The sequence below is a fragment of the Coregonus clupeaformis genome, chromosome 33 (genome assembly GCF_020615455.1).
Source record: "Coregonus clupeaformis isolate EN_2021a chromosome 33, ASM2061545v1, whole genome shotgun sequence".
NCBI lineage: Eukaryota > Metazoa > Chordata > Actinopteri > Salmoniformes > Salmonidae > Coregonus > Coregonus clupeaformis.
Window position 1 is genome coordinate 5050435 of NC_059224.1, and position 21618 is coordinate 5072052.

Sequence of the window (21618 nt, forward strand, 5' to 3'; positions counted from 1 at the left end):
ACTGGACTCCATTAGGTCCACATCACTGGGAGGAGACCGTCTAATGGACAGATAACATTCAATAGACACTGTGGAGAAAAACCAATGAAACCATTCAGTTCTTTCTTATTGTGTGTGTGTGTGTGTGTGTGTGAATCAATCGCTTTCCATTCCAATTTGTCTATATACTGTATGTCATTCCTTGCACTATTTTTCCCTTCTGCCCATGTTAACCCCCTATCAATAAATCAATCAATCAATCAAATGTATTTATAAAGCACTTTTTACACCAGCAGATGTCACAAAGTGCTTTTACAGAAACCCAGTCTAAAACCCCCTATCATGGTGGCCTCCACTGCTCTCCCCCCTCTCTCTTTAACAATCCACCCCTTAAATCTCTGCACGGTGCAGACCTCACCTCGTCCATCATCCCTCACCTCCCTCCCTTTCTCATTCCCTCCCTCCATCGCTCCATCCACATGCCTGGGGATCGATCAGGCCCTTATCCCTCAGGCCAGCTGTCACACACACATACACACACATACACACACACATACACACACACACACACACACACACACACACACACACACACACACACACACACACACACACACACACACACACACACACACACACACACACACACACACACACACACACACACACACACACACACACACACACACACATACACACACTCTCTCTCTCTATCTATCTCTCTTTCGCCCGTCACGCCATCTGGCCTACGTGTGTCATCATCTCCAGGTGATTGACAGCTGTGGAGAGGGCGGAGCCCAGAGGCAGATCGCCACGCCAACCCTGTATTCACCCCATCATTAGTGCTGCTGGGTGACTGGTGGTGGGTGGGCTGTTGGCCTGTCACTCAAATCAGGGAGGGGGATGCTGAGTGTGGGAGTTCATGGAGCGAAGGCGTGAGATATTGTGTCAATGGCTGCCTTCCTCCTCAGGCCGACTACTGTACATTACTCATAGTGTACATACTATGTGTGTTTGTCTACATTCTGTGTCTATACATTTAGTCTGTACATCCTGTTTATCATCTGTGTTCTGTTTATTGTGGTAGCAGCATTTCACTGAGTAACAATTCTTTACATGCAAATGTATTTGTAATAATGTAATGATGTAATAAAGGTGATTCTGATTCTTGTTGTGTGCCATGTCATTCACTTCACAGTCACATTATCATATTCACGCATGCACACACACATACACGCACACACACACACACGTGCACACACGCACGCACGCGCGCACACACGCACACACAGACAGAGACACAAGGCAGCAGGGCAGCAAGACAACAAGGCAGCAAGACAACAAGGCAGCAAGACAACTGGGCAGCAAGACAACAAGGCAGCAAGACAACAAGGCAGCAAGACAACAGGGCAGCAAGACAACATGGCAGCAAGACAATAAGGCAGCAAGACAACAGGGCAGCAAGACAACATGGCAGCAAGACAATAAGGCAGCAAGACAACAAGGCAGCAAGACAACAAGGCAGCAAGACAACAGGGCAGCAAGACAACATGGCAGCAAGACAACAGGGCAGCAAGACAACATGGCAGCAAGACATCAAGGCAGCAAGACAACAAGGCAGCAAGACAACAGGGCAGCAAGACAACAAGGCAGCAAGACAAAAGGGCAGCAAGACAACATGGCAGCAAGACAGCAGGGCAGCAAGACAACAAGGCAGCAAGACAACAAGGCAGCAAGACAACAGGGCAGCAAGACAACAAGGCAGCAAGACAACAAGGCAGCAAGACAACAGGGCAGCAAGACAGCAGGGCAGCAAGACAACAAGGCAGCAAGATAACAAGGCAGCAAGACAACAAGGCAGCAAGATCACAAGGCAGCAAGACAACAAGGCAGCAAGACAACAAGGCAGCAAGACAACAAGGCAGCAAGACAGCAGGGCAGCAAGACAACATGGCAGCAAGACAACAAGGCAGCAAGACAACAAGGCAGCAAGACAACAAGGCAGCAAGGCAGTACCATTATGACACTATATGGTAGCACTGCTCCTCTACTGGGTCTTCCACCAAATCGGTGACTTTTGAGAAGTGTAACTTTGCCACAAAACTTTGGATTTCACCCCATTTTAACATTCTGTCATAAAGAGCACATGTTCAATTTCATTTAAAAAAAACTAGTTTTCCCATCTCAAGATGGTTAAATAAAAACATTTTTATAGTAAGTAACAGGGTTGACCGTAACAGGGTTGACCATAACAGGGATGATGATTTATTGTGACAGGAGGAATGGAAGCTTGTTGTGTGCAACAGGGAGGGGCAATTGAATGCAAGCAAAAAATAAATAAATGAAATTGTTAAAACCTTTTTAGCTGTCTATCACAAGAGGTTGGTGGCACCTTAATTGGGGAGGAAGGGCTCATGGTAATGGCTGGAGTGGAATAAGTGGAATGGTATCAAATACATCAAACACATACTGTAGCTTCCATGTCTTTGATGCCATTCCATTCCAGCCATTGTTATGAGACGTCCTCCCCTCACCAGCCTCCACTGCTGTCTATACTGTATATGGTTAACAGGGTTGAAGTGGTATGCTTGACCTGCTCAGTTTTCCACCACAAAACATTGGCAAAAAAAAGAGTAGAACCAGCTCACCTGCTTTTATACTATGATATGACGATTAGATGTTTCTTTAGAAAAAAATATTTTAAAAAGGAATAGTTTCACCATATTAAAACGAGAGTTCAGTTCATGTGACAGGGTTGACCTTAAACTGAGGGACAGATGTAAATGAATCACTGTTCACATGAAATAAATAATCATCTTCAGAGATGACTTTGTCAAAGCAACACATTAACTAGGGCTTTACAATGATGATGAAACATGGAGAGATTTTGGGATTAAGTGGGTTAATATCTTCCTAGAAATGACACAGGGTTGACAGAAGGACATGTCAAAATGCATAATTTTGTCAATTTAGCAAGTCATTATTCATAGTAAAAATCAGATGTATTAAATTCTCCATGTGGTCTATATTAAAGGGCCCTTCCATTTATTATAACAGGCTTTTAAAGTGCACAATTTCTTCTTAAAATATTAAAGGTGCAGACGCAAAAGGCACTGATTTGGTGGAACAACCCTACTACTCTAACAAATTAGACCGACTGGTCCCAGAGCAATGGCTCCATGTGTCCAGCAACAACAGACACACGCGCAGCACTGTCTCTGACTGAGACCCATCTGGACAGTGCCTGTCTGAAAGCTGGACATATTTTGGTGCCATGAATCCTACCTTTGTTTTCCAGCCAATTCTGAATAATTACAAAAGCAAGGGATTTAATCAGAGACCAGCTGTCTGAAGTGGGTGTGTGTGCGTGCATGTGTGTTCCAAAGCAATTGGACACATCTACCCCACTCCACACACATCTCCCTTCAGGTAGTTAGTTACCTGAGGGACTCAGCCATGCGTCGCAGGTCCTCGTTCTGCTGCTTGAGGCGCTCCAGCTTGGCCAGGATCTTGGATAGCTCTCTGCTGGACCTCTCTGGGTGCTCACTGTCCCTCACCAGGTGGCCCCCGATGTAGAAGAGCAGCGTGCCCCACGCCAGCAGTACCAGGGTGACCCAGCGCCAGGAGCCCGCCCAGGGCCGCATCGTAGCTCAGCCTGCCTGCCTACACACACCGTCGCGACCCCGTCACAATAGCCGCCTGGGCATCCTCACTGGCACCGCAGTGCAGGGGCAGTGGGAGGGAGGTGGTGAGAGAGAGGAGGGTTTTTTGGGGAGACGAGTGTATCTCTGGTGAGGATCAGCCCCCTCTCCTTGTGCTAGAGCATGACTTTCACAGACCAACGCCCCTTGCTGTTGTTCCTGCCCTGTCCTGCTGAGGGCTCCACCTCTCGCTTTCGTGAAGGTGTCGGTTATCGTTCCACTCCTAGCCCCTTGCTGGTTGCCCCTGGTCTATACGTGTCACGTCTTCCTCCGGCTTCCTCCTGTCTGTCCAGCTTACCTCATGTGTTTGGCCTGGCTCCTGTGGGGACAGAGAGAGAAAGAGAGCTTGTCAAACGGACAGAAAGATTGATGGATGGACGGACAAACAGACAGACACCAAACGGACCCACATAGACAGACAGACGCCAGGGGAGCTGAGCAACAGAGCCAAACTCCCAGAGAAGGACAGACACAGCTCAGAGGAACAAGGCTTGCTGGCTGTAACAGTGGGGGTGTTGTGTGACTGGCCTTGACAGAGCCGAGGCTCAGCAACCCCACAGGATTGATCAGCATGACACTGCAATTTACATTTCCACCATGATGAACAACGCTCCCCGAGCCACAATGCACTGTGATGAGGAAAGAAAGAGACTGTTCTGTTCTCTCTCTCTCTCTCTCTCTCTCTCTCTATCTCTCTCTCTCTCTCACTCTTTATCTCTCTCTCTATCTCTCTTTATCTCTCTCTCTCTCTCTCTCTCTCTCTCTCTCTTATATATATATATATATATATATATATATATATATATCCCTTTCTCTAACTCTTTATCTCGCTATCTCTCTCCCTCTCCCTCTTTCTCTCTCTCTTAATCTCTCTATCTCGCCCACTCTCGAGTGGCGCAGTGGTCTAAGGCACTGCATCGCAGTGCTAGCTGTGCCACTAGAGATCCTGGTTCGAATCCAGGCTCTGCTGTAGCAGGCCGCAACCGGGAGACCAATGGGGCGGCGCACAATTGGCCCAGGGTAGGGGAGGGAATGGCAGGCAGGGAGGTAGCTCAGTTGATAGAGCATGGCGTTTGCAACGCCAGGGTTGTGGGTTCGTTTCCCACGGGGGGCCAGTATGAAAATAATAATGTATGCACTAACTGTAAGTCGCTCTGGATAAGAGCGTCAGCTAAATAATGTAAATGTTATCTCGCTCTCTCTCTCTATATATATCTATCTCTCCCTTTTTCTCTCTCTCTTGATCTCGCTCTCTCTCCATCTTTCTCTCTCTCTCTCTCGCCCTTATTTTCGTCTTACTCTCAAACACACAGTCACCCCCACTCTCTTTCTCTTCTCTTTCTTTTCACTTTCTCTATCTATCACTCACTCTCTTTTTTCTCTCTTATACCTTCTCTCTCCCTTCCACCTTCTCTCTCTTTTTCTCCCTCTCTCACCCTTCCACCTTCTCTCTCTATCTCGCTGTCTACATTCCGTCTCTCCCCCTCTCCTCTCACTTAAGGCATGGCTAAACCCAATGGCTAATGGATTCAGCCGGTGACAGCTAAATCCCCTGATCGCTCCCTTCGTTTTCCCTGTACACTCCTGCTGACATCACCACCGTCTCTGTGACCAAGTGCAACATTGTCAAGGTGATGTGGTGAGCCCAGTGTCATCACTTCAGAGAGAGAGCGAGAGCGAGAGCGAGAGCGAGAGCGAGAGCGAGAGAGAGAGAGAGAGAGAGAGGGAGGGATGAACCTGCGCTGCCTGGTTTATGAGAATACACACCTTTTCTATCAACTCCCAACCCCATCAAAGTTCTTGACTTTTAGATGCTGTGTATGGAGTGTGCATTGAGACATGATAGGGAATGGCATGTGTGGCTTCACTAGGGATATATCAATTTCCTCAGGTATCTGTGTGGGGGAGGGGTTTGGCTGATGGCCAGTAGTCTCCTGAGTGGCGCAGTGGTCTAAAGCACTGCATCGCAGTGCTAGCTGTGCCATTAGAGATCCTGGTTCGAATCCAGGCTCTGTCGCAGCCGGCCGCGACCGGGAGACACATGGGCAGCGCACAATTGGCCCAGCATTGTCCAGGGTAGGGGAGGGAATGGCCGGCAGGGATGTAGCTCAGTTGATAGAGTATGGCGTTTGCAACGCCAGGGTTGTGGGTTTAATTCCCACGGGGGACCAGTATGAAAAATATATATATATATATATGTATTCACTAACTGTAAGTCGCTCTGGATAAGAGCGTCTGCTAAATGACTAAAATGTAAATGTAAATGTTATCCTGGGTGGTCTTACAGGCCATCTGTGTGTGAGTCTGCATGTGTCTTCGGTTCTGCATGCATATTCATTTGCGTGCGAGACAGTATCTATTGGGGCTAGCGTAGTAACACGTAAGTAAGTTAACTGTACTGCCAGTGTATGTCAGCGCGTGGATTGTGGACCATGCAGCTCAGTTGGTATGTAGGACATACAGAAAGTGGTGCCATGTAATTCCATAGAGGCCCTTCATGCTTTACTGACCACACCCCTCAATACAGCTGCGGCATGCTCACACACAACGAGCTGTAATGGCCGCCCAGTCCTTCTGGCCTCCTATCGATATATCACCATGATATTGTGCTACTGTGAACCGTGTCGGCTCAAAGAGGCCCTGCTTCCTGTTTCATGCACACAACGAGCCATAATGGCAGCCCAGTCCTTCTGCCTGTTATTGAGAGCCACCATGATATCGTGCTACTGTGCTTTGTGGCAGCTCTGCACTGTTGTTGTGACTAACACGAGCTGACATGAGGACAGGTTGATGATCTACATGCAGGGCAAGGGTATGCTGAGCTGTGGTTTTATTATGGAAAGTAAGCAGTGAGAGGGGCAGCTACTTTTTGCCAGCTAATGCATTTGCTTGGTGGAGTTGGACTGTGAATCACCCGTCACCACGTTAGAGGGAGACAGGTTGGCTGGCTGGCTGGAGCAGTAGTTAATGAAGATTGTGTTCAGTGGGCTAAGTCCGTGTCAGGGTGAGCACTACAATAGCACTGGTCCCAGATCTGTTTATAACCATCTCTTACAGCATGCTCTTTGACATACAGTACAAACAGATCTGAAACCAGGTTAGTGTTTATCCTGACACAGCCCTTATGGATGTGTTTGTGCTCTCTGGCAAGGAAATGACTTGGCTAAACACTCCAAACAGGTCTGGGACCAGGCTAAATTATATGAACTCCTGCTATAACAAACATTAATGTGTTGAAAATCCCAACTTGTTTGCATAGTCAACGTACACACAGCTCTGACACAGACACTTACCCCACCAGACATGCCACCAGGGGGCTTTTCACAGTCCCCAAATCCAGATCAAATTCAAGAAAGCGTACAGTATTATATAGAGCCGTTATTGCATGGAACTCTGTTCCATCTCATATTGCTCAAATGAACAGCAAACCTGGTTTCAAAAAACAAATAAAGCAAAACATCACGGCACAATGCTTCTCCCCTATTTGACCTAAATAGTCTGTGTGTATGTATTTTAATTTGTATATATTTGTATTTATTATGGATCCCCATTAGATGCTGCCAAGGCATCAGCTACTCTTCCTGGGGTCCAGCAAAATTAAGGCAGTTATACAATTCACAGGTTTTACAACACTCCACCACTACCACATATCTACAATACAAAATCCATGTGCACGTGTGTGTATAGCGCGTACATTATCGTGTGTGTGTATGCATGTGTCTGTGCCTATGTTTGTGTTGCTTCACAGTCCCTGTTGTTCCATTAGGTGTATTTATATCTTTTTTTTAACATCTAATTTTACTGCTTGCATCAGTTACTTGATGTGAAATAGAGGTCCATGTAGTCATGGCTCTATGTAGTACTGTGCGCCTCCCATAGTATGTTCTGGACTTGTGGCATGTCTTGTAGGGTATGCATGGGTGTCTGAGCTCTGCGCCACTAGTTCAAACAGACAGCTTTGTGCATTCAACATGTCAATACCTCTCATAAATACAATTAGTGATGAAGTCAATCTCTCCTCTACTTTGAGCCAGGAGAGACTGACATGCATATTAATATTAGCTCTCTGTGTACATCCAAGGGCCAGCTGTGCTGCTCTGTTCTGAGGCAATTGCAATTTTCTAAGTCCCTTTTTGTGGCACCTGACCACACGACTGAACCTTGTTGATAGTGCTGTTAAGAAGGTAGAGTAGCGCTTTATTATGGACAGACTTCTCCCCATCTTAGCTGCTGTTGTATCAATATGTTTTGACCATGACAATTTACAATCCAGGGTTACTCCAATTCGTTTAGTCACCTCAACTTGCTCAATTTCCACATTATTTATTACAAGATTTAGTTGAGGTTTAGGGTTTAGTGAATGATTTGTCCCAAATACAATGCTTTTAGATTTAGAAATATTTAGGACTAACTTATTCCTTGCCACCCACTCTGAAACTAACTGCAGCTCTTTGTTAAGTGTTGCAGTCATTTCAGTTGCTGTAGTAGCTGACGTGTATAGTGTTGAGTCATTCGCATACATAGACACACTGGCTTTACTCAAAGCCAGTGGCATGTCTTTAGTAAATGGTGTTTGACCAGATACAATGCTATTTTACTGTAAATAAATTGAAAACAAACTTTCAGCATGCTTATAGAGAAGGACATTCAACAAGCACTGCACTTACACAAATGACTGATGATTGGCTGAGAGAAATTGATGATAAAAAAATTGTGGGGGCTGTTTTGTTAGACTTCAGTGCGGCTTTTGACTTTGTAAAGCCAGTGTGTCTATGTATGCAGATGACTCAATACTATACACGTCACTTAACAAACAGCTGCAGTTAGTTTCGGAATGGGTGGCAAGAAATAAGTTAGTCCTGAATATTTCCAAAACTAAAAGCATTGTATTTGGGTCAAATCATTCACTAAACCCTAAACCTCAACAACATCTCGTAATGAATAATGTGGAAATTGAGGTGACTAAACTGCTTGGAGAAACCCTGGATTGTAGACTGTCATGGTCAAAGAATATTGATACAACAGTAGCTAAGAAGTATTTATTTCATTTATTATACCTTTATTTAACTAGGCAAGTCAGTTAAGAACAAATTCTTATTTACAATGACGGCCTACACCAGCCAAACCCAGAAGACGCTGGGCCAATTGTGCACCGCCCTATGGGACTCCCAATCACAGCCGGTTGTGATACAGCCTGGAATCGAACCAGGGGGTCTGTAGTGACACCTCAAGCACTGAGATGCAGTGCCTTAGACCACTGCGCCACCTGGGAGCCCAGGTAAGTTCATAATTAAGCGCTGCTCTGCCTTCTTAACAACACTCTCAACAAGGCATGTCCTACAGGCCCTAGTTTTGTCACACCTAGACTACTGTTCAGTAGTGTGGTCAGGTGCCACAAAGAGGGACTTGAGTAAATTTCAGTTGGCTCAGAACAGGGCAGCACGGCTGGCCCTTAAAAGTACATGGAGAACTAACATTAATGACATGCATGTCAGTCTCTCCTGGCTCAGAGTGGAAGAGAGATTGACTTCATCACTGCTTGTTTTTGTAAGAGGTGTCGACAAGCTGAATGTACCGGACACCCATGCATACCCCACAAGACATGCCACCAGATGTCTCATCACAGTCCCCAAGTCCAGAACAGACTATGGGAGGCGCACAGTACTACATAGAGCCATGACTACATGGAACTCTATTCCACATCAGGTAACCGATGCAAGCAGTAGAATCAGATTTAAAAAACAGGTAAAAATACCCCTTATGGAACAGCGGGGACTGTGAAGCAACACAAATATAGACACATGCATACAAACACAGGATAACTTACGCCCTATACACACATGTACACATGGATTTTGTGTTATAGATATGTGGTAGTAGAGTAGAGGCCTGAGGGCACACACTTAATATGTTGTGAAATATGTTATGAATGTATTGTGATTATTTGAAAATGTATAACTGCCTTAATTTTGCTGGACCCCAGGAAGAGTAGGTGCTGCCTTGGCAGCAGCTAATGGGGATCCATAATAAATACAAATACAAATACAATGGTAGGGATTAACTGAGCTGGGCTTGGGTCATTGGTAAGTCATTGTCTCAACGCAGCCTTATAATGCTGTGTAAGGATCCAGGAACCCAAATGATTTGGGTGGATCCCATCCTCCTTATAAAACATCGAAATTGTCAACAAAAGTTACTCCCATTGAGCTGCAATAATCACGTAGCCAGTTGTGAAGAGAAATAATCCTGCTAAAGCATTCGATGCCACGATTCAGAGAGGGCACAGGGCCAGATATGATGGGTCTTTTATTAGTGTCTTGATATGCATTTATATGTAGGCTACGTGTGCCTTTTTAAAATTGATGTAGTTCTGTCCTTGAGCTGTTCTTGTCTATTAATGTTCTGTATTATGTCATGTTTCATGTTTTGTGTGGACCCCAGGAAGAGTAGCTGCTGCTTTTGCAACAGCTAATGGGGATCCTACTAAAATACCAAATACCAAATAATCCCAATTGAAACAACCGGCAAACAGCTACCCTCAAGGCCATAGTTAACTAGCACAGGACAATGTTTGTTTGCACGTACCGTCTATAAATCACAGTAGGTTACAATGACTTCAATAAAATAGTTGGAAATGGAAACTATAACTGAATCCGAAATGTCAGGCTGCCTTTTATTGTGATTCAATGGTTCAATACAGACGTTGTTGTAAATATAGGTGATAGGAGACCATTTCTATCTCTACTGTCTAACACATTGCATTTTCTCATATTGTGAATATACAATGTCCTTGAGTTGCCGTGAATAAGGCTCCACAGGGCACTTTATATAAATAATAAAATGATAATAATGTCAGGTCTAGATAAAAAATAAAATCTGCCTCGATACCGGAGTCATTTGAAGTGGAAAGACCGTGAGGTGGTTTTGCTGACAGCAGTGACATTTTTAAACAAGTTGGCCGTTTACTGCTATTTTCTGTCTGTCCTCCTTCCACCCTCCTATTCTTTTCCTCTCAAAAAAAGAGCAACCTGATAGAAAGTGAAGCGACTCCAGCCTAAATGAAATATGCGATGGCTCCTTTTTGAATTTGCACTCTTGTGACTGGAGGGAATAGAAAGGAATAAAGAGCGTAGTGCTCTGCGTAAATGAATGGGCTCGCAACGCCAAATAGCCTGCCATCTCGCCAATCTTCTCACCGACCCTCGCTCCCCTACCTTCCCATAATACCTTTCCCCTGGCAGACATGGTAACCGCATCAGGGATGCGCCGCTGCTCATATTATGTGGGACCTTTGAGTTGACTAACTCTACTGCCAGGACTGGGAGATGACGTCATCACACTCATGTAACCACACACACACACACACACACACACACACACACACACACACACACACACACACACACACACACACACACACAGAGGAACTATAGGAGCACCAGGATACTGTTGTTGTGAAAGGGGTGAGCAGGATAATATAATAATAATAATAATAATAATAATAATAATAATCCATTTAGCAGACGCTTTTATCCAAAGCAACTTACAGTCATGCGTGCATACATTTTTGTGTATGGGTCATCCCGGGGATCGAACCCACTACCTTGGCGTTACAAGCGCCGTGCTCTACCAGCTGAGCTACAGAGGACCACCAGGATGTAGAGCTAGAAGAGATAGACATGAAGCCCTAGGAGAGGTCATCTATATCACAAGGCCATAGTTACCAAGCAATAAGCACTGGGATGAAAGCCACTCTATTGAATAATGCATGATGATGTACTGTAGAAGAGGACTTATATTGCACTTTTAGTGGCATTCAGACTCAAGGACAACTGTAATGGAATTCAGTTTATACTGTGTGTGTGTGTTGTGTGTTGTGTGTGTGTGTTGTGTGTTGTGTGTGTGTGTGTGTGTGTGTGTGTGTGTACTACTGTATGTGTGTGTTTTTACATGAGTGAGTGCATATTAGCGTGTGCTCCTGGTCGGACCTGAGATAACTATAGTTTTAAAGATGCAAGATGTTACTTTTTGGGTGACCCGACAGAATTCACATAGACATTTGAGTTATAGATCTGTCATTCTCATTGAAAGCAAATCTAAGAAGAAGTAGATCTGTTCTATGTGGCTATTTCTATTCTTACCGTTCTTAAGTTTTGTTTCTGCGTATTTTACTTTTGGTTTTGTACACCGGCTCCGAACAGCTGAAAATACAATATTTTGGGTTATTGTAAAGATATTTCACAATTTTAGCAACCAGCAGATGGTGTAGCGATTTCTGCATATTGTACCTTTAATTATGCTTTGTGGAAAGTAATGATTTTTCCAGGGGAACAAATAGTTACTTTGGAGGCGACTACAACTATTTGAATACAGATTCCTAAAAATGACTACTTTTCAAAACTATTTGAATACAGATCCCAGAAAATGACTACTTTTCAAAACTATTTGAATACAGATCCCAAAAAGTGACTACTTTTCAAAACTATTTGAATACAGATCTCAGAACGTGACTACTTTTCAAAACTATTTGAATACAGATCTGAGAAAGCAACTACTTTTTACAAATATTTGAATACAGATCTCAGAAAGTGACTACTTTTCTGGAACTATTGGATTGGCTGCTTTCAACCAATGGCACGGCTGTATCTGGAACTGAATAGAGCACACACAATCTCCTATTCTATTATAATCTAGCTGACAGTCATATTTGATCTTCACAATACATTTATATCTGAACATTTTGTAAATGTCCATTCTCCTGAATGTCCATTGCCCCAGGTGTACATAACCAAGTCAAACCAATTAACCAATTATATTTTGTACAGATAAGTATACATATGTTGTGACGCTCAACTACCATATGGCTCTTTCAACATGCCATTGAAAAGGATGAAAGCTGCAATACATTTTATGATACCTGAAAATACTGCAGAGTAATTTAAAGCCATTTGCAAACATTGCAAACAGCAAGTTGGATGCCTAGCAAAAACAACTTCAAACTTATTTGTCAATCTGAGGGTAAGTGTTCTTGTTTCAAAGTCATATTATAACATCTTAAAGGGATAGTTTACTCTGAATACGAACTAACGTGATTTTCAACCTCCTTTCGACACTTACTAGCCATAGTTTGTTACTACTAGCATTCTCAGTAACACTTAACATGAAACTGTTATTGTGCCAGTGTAATAAAACTGTAAGAAATGTGGCGCAACATTTTATTAGCACATTGTTACATAACACTTTGGTATTTAATTGCATAGCAATGATCTGAGCGTTTTTGTAACTACTGTACACAAGAGACATAGTGACTGTTCCTTATTCCACTTATATAATAACTCCATTATTATGCAATTAAAAAATAATTTCCAAAGTCCTATGTAACAACAATGTTGCTACTGTAATAATCACAAAGATACTACACATACAGTATATAAGAACTTGATGTGAAGTGTTACTGTATTACTTTACTGTGTGTCTCACTCATTATGCAAATATATTTGTTAGTCATTTTGAAGCTGCAAACTACTCTAATGTCCCTCGTATTTAATTTTAGGCTGTAGGCTTTATTAAGATTCATATCTAAGAACCCTCCAAACCATGTGCTTATGATCATATATTTAGACTAATTCATCTAACTGTTGTAGTTTTTGGTTCTTCATCAAATATTTGGAAGCCATTAAATAAATATATTTCTGTTTTCAAATAACTTGCATATATTAAAATACCTTCAAATATTACTTGGTTTTCTGAAAGTTATTCAAAATACTTTCAAATATTATTCGTTTTTCTGAGACCTGTATTTGATATCAAAGAACATAGTTACCTTGTAGTGTAAACTATATATAAAGTATATGTGACTACCTCGAGTATTTGAAAAGTTGGTATTTTCAAATAACTTACAAAATACAACTATTTTCTGCCCTGGTCTGCTCCTGGTATTACCTCTACAGTAGGTAGCTCGGGGGGACAGGATCACCCCCCGGCTAAGAACAAGATGGAGGGGTTGGTGAGTGCGCTGGTTCATATAAAGAGATACAAGACGCAGACCTGTCATTGAATACAGCAAATAGACCAGTATGTAAACCTCATACTGACTCATCCTTAGGAGTAGACTACAGTCTACTCGGTCAGGATGCTCTATTTCACCTAGTTTTAGGCAAAGTGCAGAACTGGCTGCTTTTTTTGGGGGTGTAACGGATGTGTCTCGATAGTGTGTGTGTTTGTGTGTGTGTGTGTGTTTGTGCATGCCTATGTGTGTGTGTGTGTGTGTGTGTTTGTGTTTGTGTGTGTGTGTGTGTGTGTGTGTGTTACTGGCTGGCTGGTTCAGAAGCCACCGCGGCTGGGCCGGGCATGGTTGGCTGCACACACAGGAGCTGACTGCATATTTCATGAGCTGCTGTTTACTTGACAACATTTCCAGGCTGAGTCCATTAACTTAAATGGCACAGAGCACACCGAGAGATCTGGGTATGGAAACCATAGTGGAACAGCAAGGTAAAGACAGACAGAGGAAGGAGGAAAGAGGAGGGAGAAGTAGGGAGAGAAATAACGATGGAAAGAAAGAGACGGAGGATATGGAGAGAGGGGGAGGAAGGGAGAGCTGGAGAGAGAGAGGAGAGAGACCGATGGAGAGAGAGAGAGAGAGGTGGAGGAAGGGAGAGCTGGAGAGAGAGAGAGAGACAGATGGAAAGAGAGAGAGAGAGAGAGAGAGAGAGAGAGAAGAGAGAGAGAGAGAGAGAGAGAGAGAGAGAGAGAGAGAGAGAGAGAGAGAGAGAGAGAGAGAGAGAAAGGGACATAATGCCAAATCTTTCAAGTGATCAGGCTGCATTATGGGTAGTGAAGTCATTAGATCTGCAGGACTATGGACACTGTGGTAAGTGTAAGAGGAGATGCTTTCTATTCTATCTAAAGGAAGAGATTATATTATGCTCCGGGTGAAGATCTAGAATTAGCTTCCCCTCCCCGAATCCTAACATTAACCATTAGTGGGGAAAATGCCAAACTGACCCAAGATCAGCATATAGTGGCAACTTCATCCTACAGCATCTTTTACAGTTTTTTACAATCACTTTGGCACTAATTTCAGAACCTTGACGTCATTTTTCAAAACTCTAGACACAAAACTCACAACCAATGATCAAAATGCACATTTTTCAAAACTCTAACACTTTTTTCAATTGCTTGGATACAATACACATACAACTAAGATCATTTGTTCATTTAACAAAAGTCACCTGTTCAATATGACACAACTTAACATCAAAGTACTACTATTTCAAAAGGCAATTCACACATTACATTTCAGATGAGTGTCTATTCATTTCATTACAATTATCCAACTATCAATTGATACAACTGCTCAAAATGATAAGTAACTGTTGCATTGCTCTTAATGCATAGTTGTATGGAAACAGACAAACAATATTCCATGTTTAGATCATGAAAGTTTCAAAGTAACGAGATTCATTGTCACCAATTAGCGTGGAGCATGAACCAATTAGACTACATTATCTATGTGTCTTTATCAGACACCGTTTCTATGGTCCCCTTGTAACCTTCCTTGATGAGCTCGATCAGGCCTGTAGAGCTGGTGGCGTGACCTATGTCATTGTGTGGGATAATGTCAGGTTCCACCATGCTCATATGGTGCAAGCATGGTTCCAGGCCCATGCACAATTTACCAACCTGTTTTTACCCCCATACTCTCCTTTCCTTAACCCGATTGAGGAATTTTTCTCCACATGGAGATGGAAGGTTTATGATAGGCGCCCTCATGAACAAGTCACTCTTCTCCAGGCCATGGATGACGCATGCAATGACATCACGGCAGACCAGTGTCAGGCCTGGATTCGCCATGGCCAAAGGTTTTTTCCAAGATGTTTGGCTAATGAAAACATCCATTGTGATGTAGATGAGAACCTGTGGCCAAAACCACAAGACAGAGTTGATGAAAATGTAGAAGTACAGTAATCACTCCTATGTTTTGCTTTTTACAGTACAAGCAAGCACGTTGAGGAACACTGCATTTGATGTTTTACAGTACTGTATTGTTTTTCATCAATATATTTCAGATTTTGTTCAATGATTCCACTGTGTCTGTAGTATTCTCTCTACTACTGCAGTACTTTTACAGGGATGTATTTACATGTAGTACCATAATGAAACATGTATCACCTGTTTTGTACTACAATATTTAATGATCGTACGAACAATGACACAGTGAAACTATCGGTTGCTTGTGTGTGGTTGATCTAAATTAACGTTTCATTGGTATTTCAAAATAAATTTGTTTTTTGAACCAATGATTGTGCAAGTGCAAGATTTCTTTAAAGATATGAATGCACAATGCAATGTTTTGAACATTGGACAGCCTGTGTTACAAGTGATGACCGTTTTGAGTTTTGTGTCTAGAGTTTTGAAAAATGACGTCAAGGTTCTGAAATTAGTGCCAAAGTGATTGTAAAAAACTGTAAACAGAATGTAGCTCATATATAGGGGAGGTGGCTCAGAAACATGCTTGTTTGATGAGTAACTGAGACCTGAAGACTTGCATTAGCTCTATAGGCCTAAGCTCAGAGAGCTAACACAGTCTTGTGGCACGCACAAAACACTAGATACACAGCGCAGCTCTTTAACTAGTAACTCAGTCTGAATGTGAGACATGGTGTGTGTGTGTGTGAGTGTCTGTGTGTGTGTGTGTGTGTCTGTGAGTGCATGTGTGTGTTTGTGTGTGAGTGTGTTCGTCTGTGTGTGTGTCTGTGTGTGAGTGTGTCTGTGTGCGTCTGTGTGTGAGTGTGTGTGTCTGTGTGTGTGAGTGTCTGTGTGTGCCTGTGTGTGAGTGTGTGTGATTGTGTCTGTGTGTGTCTGTGTCTGTGTGTGAGTGTCTGTGTGTGAGTGTGTGAGTGTGTGTGTCTGTGTGTGTGAGTGTCTGTGTGTGTCTGTGTGTGAGTGTGTGTGATTGTGTCTGTGTGTGTCTGTGTCTGTGTGTGAGTGTCTGTGTGTGAGTGTGTGTGTATGTGTATGTGTGTCTATGTGTGTCTGTGTGTGTGTGTCTGTGTGTGAGTGTGTCTGTGTGTGCCCGTGTGTGTCTGTGTGTGAGTGTGTCTGTGTGTGTCTGTGTGTGAGTGTGTCTGTGTGTGTCTTTGTGTGTTTGTGTGTCTGTGTGTGAGTGTGTCTGTGTGTGTCTGTGTGTGTTTGTGTGTGTTTGTGTGTCTGTGTGTGTATCTGTGTGTATCTGTGTGTATCTGTCTGTATGTGTATCTGTGTGTGTCTGTCCTATTTCAATAAATGTTTTGTGTCCTGCTCCTAGAGGGCCCTGGCTGTTTCCCCAGATGAAAACTTTGGGATTAATTTAGAGGAAGTGGCAAAAGGCACACACGCACACACACACACGCACATACACACGCAAGCACACACGCACACACACACACACGCACACACACACACACACACACACACACACACACACACACACACACACACACACACACACACACACACACACACACACACACACACACACACACACACACACACACACACACACACACACACACGCCACAGCTTGGCTTGGCACTCTATATCAGAGCTAAGCACATAGCCTCTCCCTCAAGGTTATCTGTGTGGAGAACTTGCTGACAGTGTCCACACAAGCACACACACACTCACGCGCGCACACACACACAAACACAAGCATGGACAGTTGGACACACACACACATTCCCCAGCACAGTGAGGTAGATCAGAGCCGAGAGAGAGCGAGAGCGAGAGCGAGAGCGAGAGAGAGAGAGAGAGAGAGAGAGAGAGAGAGAGAGAGAGAGAGAGAGAGAGAGAGATGCAGTTTAAGCCCCACCCTCTTCAACAACATATATAGCAACGAATTGGCGAGGAGACTAGAACAGTCTGCAGCACCCGGCCTCAGCGTACTAAAATTAGTGTCTACTGTTTGCTGATGATCTGGTGCTTCTGTCTCCAACCAAGGAGGGCCTACAGCAGCACCTAGATCTTCTGCACAGATTCTGTCAGACCTGGGCCCTGATAGTAAATCTCAGTAAGACAAAAATAATGGTGTTCCAAAAAAGCTCCAGCTGCCAGGGCCACAAATACAAATTCCATCTAGACACCGTTGCCCTAGAGCACACAAAAAACGATACATACCTCGGCCTAAACATCAGCGCCACAGGTAACTTCCACAAAGCTGTGAACGATCTGAGAGGGCCTTCTATGCCATCAAAAGGAACATAAAATGTGAAATACCAAATAGGATCTGGCTAAAAATACTTGAAGCAGTTACAGAACCCATTGCCCTTTATGGTTGTGAAGTCTGGGGTCTGCTCACCAACCAATAATTCACAAAATGGGACAAACATCAAATTGAGACTCTGCCTGCAGAATTCTGCAAAAATATCCTCTGTGTACAACGAAAAACACCAAATAATGCATGCAGAGCAGAATTAAGCCGATACTTGCTAATTATAAAAATCCAGAAAATAGCTGTTAAATTCTATAACCACTTAAAAGGAAGTGATTCCCAAACCTTCCATAACAATCCATCACCTACAGAGACATGAACTTGGAGAAGAGTCCCCTAAGTAAGTTGGTCCTGGGGCTCTGTTCACAAACAAAAACAGACCCCACAGAGCCCCAGGACAACAACAAAAACACAATTAGACCCAACCAAATCATGAGAAAACAAAAAGAGAATTACTTGACACATTGGAAAGAATTAACAAAAAAACAGAGCAAACTAGAATGCTATTTGGCCCTAAACAGAGAGTACACAGTGGCAGAATACCTGACCACTGTGATTGACCCAAACCTAAGGAAAGCTTTGACTATGTACAGACTCAGTGAGCATAGCCTTGCTATTGAGAAAGGCAGACCTTGCTCTCAAGAGAAGACAGGCTATGTGCACACTGCCCACAAAATGAGGTGGAAACTGAGCTGCACTTCCTAACCTCCTGCCAAATGTATGACCATATTAGAGACACATATTTCCCTCAGATTACAGAGATCCACAAAGAATTCGAAAACAAACCTAATTTTGATAAACTCCCTTATCTACTGGGTGAAAAACCACAGTGTGCCATCACAACAGCAAGATTTGTGACCTGTTGCCACAAGAAAAGGACAACCAGTGAAGAACAAACACCATTGTAAATACAACCAATATTTATGTTGATTTATTTTCCCATTTGTACTTTAACTATTTGCACATTGTTACAACACTGTATATATACATAATATGACATTTGAAATGTCTTTATTCTTTTGGAACTCATGAGTGTAATGTTTACTGTTAATATTTATTGTTTATTTCACTTTTGTTTACTATCTACTTCACTTGCGTTGGCAATGTTAACATACGTTTCCCATGCCAATAAAGCCCTTAAATTGAATTGAAATTGAACTGAGAGAGAGAGAGGGAGAGAGGGAGAGAGGGAGAGAGCGAGAGAGAGAGAGAGAGAGAGAGAGAGAGAGAGAGAGAGAGAGAGAGAGAGAGAGAGAGAGAGAGAGAGAGAGAGAGAGAGAGAGAGAGGGTGAGAGAGAGAGCGAGAGCTAGGAGAGAGAGAGAGAGAGAGAGAGAGAGAGAGAGAGAGCGAGAGCTAGAGAGAGAGAGGGTGAGAGAGAGAGAGAGCGAGAGCTAGAGAGAGCGAGAGCTAGAGAGAGAGAGAGAGAGAGAGAGGGTGGGAAGAGGGAGGGTGTTTGTGCAGACTGTTATGCAAACAAGGCTTTAATAAGGACAAAGGGACACATGATTAGCAGTTAAACACTCCCATCAGTCCCCTGTTTCATTACTTTTTATGTCTAAATAAAAGTGAGCAGCAGCGGTAGGTTTGGTACGGGCCCCACCTGCCAGGCTGCCAGGCCAATCTGCCTCCCTGACACGTGAAGGTGGATCTGAGGGGCTCAGACGTGGTCAAGTACGCGCTCATAAATCCAAACAGAGAGCCAGAGAGAGGCTGCGAGAGACAGAGAGAGGCTAGAAGAGGAAGGGAGAGTATGAGAGAGAATGGGAGAGGCAGAGAGAGAATGAGAGAGGCAGAGAGAGACTGGGAGAGGCAGACAGAGGCTGAGAGAGGCAGAGAGAGACTGGGAGAGCCAGAGAGAGGCTGGGAGAGGCAGAGAGAGACTGGTAGAGCCAGAGAGATGCTGAAAGAGCCAGAGAGAGGCAGGGAGAGGCAGGGAGAGGCATGGAGAGGCAGAGAGAGGCTGGGAGAGGCAGAGAGAGGCAGGGAGAGGCAGGGAGAGGCAGAGAGAGAATGGGAGAGACAGGGAGAGGCAGAGGGAGGCTGGGAGAGGCAGGGAGAGGCAGGGAGAGGCAGAGAGAGAATGGGAGAGACAGAGAGAGAATGGGAGAGACAGAGAGAGAATGGGAGGTTGATAGAGCACTCGGTTGAAGGTAAGACTCCGAAAAGGGAGTGAGAGAGTATGTGTGGGGGCAAGAGGGTTGGGGAGTGTATCTGAGAGAGATAGAGAGATAGAGAGATAGAGAGAGAGAGAGAGAGAGAGAGAGAGAGAGAGAGAGAGAGAGAGAGAGAGAGAGAGAGAGAGAGAGAGAGAGAGAGAGAGAGAGAGAGGGGAGGGAGAGAGAGAGAGAGAGGGGGAGAGAGAGAGGGGGAGAGAGAGCGATACACTAATCGTGTAAACAGCATGCTGTTGATAGTCCTCCATAGTTCTCCAAATTCGTACAAGCCTGTTTCAGACATACAGTGAGGGAAAAAAGTATTGATCCCCTGCTGATTTTGTACGTTTGCCCACTGACAAAGAAATTATCAGTCTATAATTTTAATGGTAGGTTTATTTGAACAGTGAGAGACAGAATAACAACAAAAAAATTCAGAAAAACGCATGTCAAAAATGTTATAAATTGATTTGCATTGTAAATGAGGGAAATAAGTATTTGACCCCCTCTCAATCAGAAAAATGTCTGGCTCCCAGGTGTCTTTTATACAAGTAACGAGCTGAGATTAGGAGCACACTCTTAAAGGGAGTGCTCCTAATATTAGCTTGTTACCTGTATAAAAGACACCTGTCCACAGAAGTAATCAATCAATTCCAAACTCTCCACCATGGCCAAGACCAAAGAGCTCTCCAAGGATGTCAGGGACAAGATTGTAGACCTACACAAGGCTGGAATGGGCTACAAAACCATCGCCAAGCAGCTTGGTGAGAAGGTGACAACAGTTGGTGCGATTATTTGCAAATGGAAGAAACACAAAAGAACTATCAATCTCCCTCGGCCTGGGGCTCCATGCAAGATCTCACCTCGTGGAGTTGCAATGATCATGAGAACGGTGAGGAATCAGCCCAGAACTACACGGGAGGATCTTGTCAATGATCTCAAGGCAGCTGGGAGCATAGTCAACAAGAAAACAATTGGTAACACACTACGCCGTGAAGGTCTGAAATCCTGCAGCGCCACAAGGTCCCCCTGCTCAAGAAAGCACATATATAGGCCCATCTGAAGTTTGCCAATGAACCTCTGAATGATTCAGAGGAGAACTGGGTGAAAGTGTTGTGGTCAGATGAGACCAAAATCGAGCTCTTTGGCATCAACTCAACTCGCCGTGTTTGGAGGAGGAGGAATGGTGCCTATGACCCCAAGAACACCATCCTCACCGTCAAACATGGAGGTGGAAACATTATGCTTTGGGGGTGTTTTTCTGCTAAGGGGACAGGACAACTTCACCACATCAAAGGGACGATGGACGGGGCCATGTACCGTCAAATCTTGGGTGAGAACCTCCTTCCCTCAGCCAGGGCATTGAAAATGGGTCGTGGATGGGTATTCCAGCATGACAATGACCCAAAACACACGGCCAAGGCAACAAAGGAGTGGCTCAAGAAGAAGCACATTAAGGTCCTGGAGTGGCCTAGCCAGTCTCCAGACCTTAATCCCATAGAACATTTGTGGAGGAAGCTGAAGGTTCGAGTT

General features: G+C 44.0%; 1 protein-coding gene across 2 annotated transcripts in view; it reads right to left on the reverse strand.

Moving 5' to 3' along the window:
• Positions 1–21618, reverse strand: part of LOC121548492 (alpha-(1,6)-fucosyltransferase) — a 179533-nt gene that overhangs the window by 68975 nt on the left and 88940 nt on the right. For both annotated transcript variants that reach the window (XM_045210128.1, XM_045210127.1), the window contains exon 2: positions 3421–3999. In XM_045210128.1, the coding sequence (XP_045066063.1) occupies positions 3421–3623 (203 nt within the window). In that variant the 5' untranslated portion in view covers positions 3624–3999. The remainder of the gene's footprint in view (positions 1–3420; positions 4000–21618) is intronic.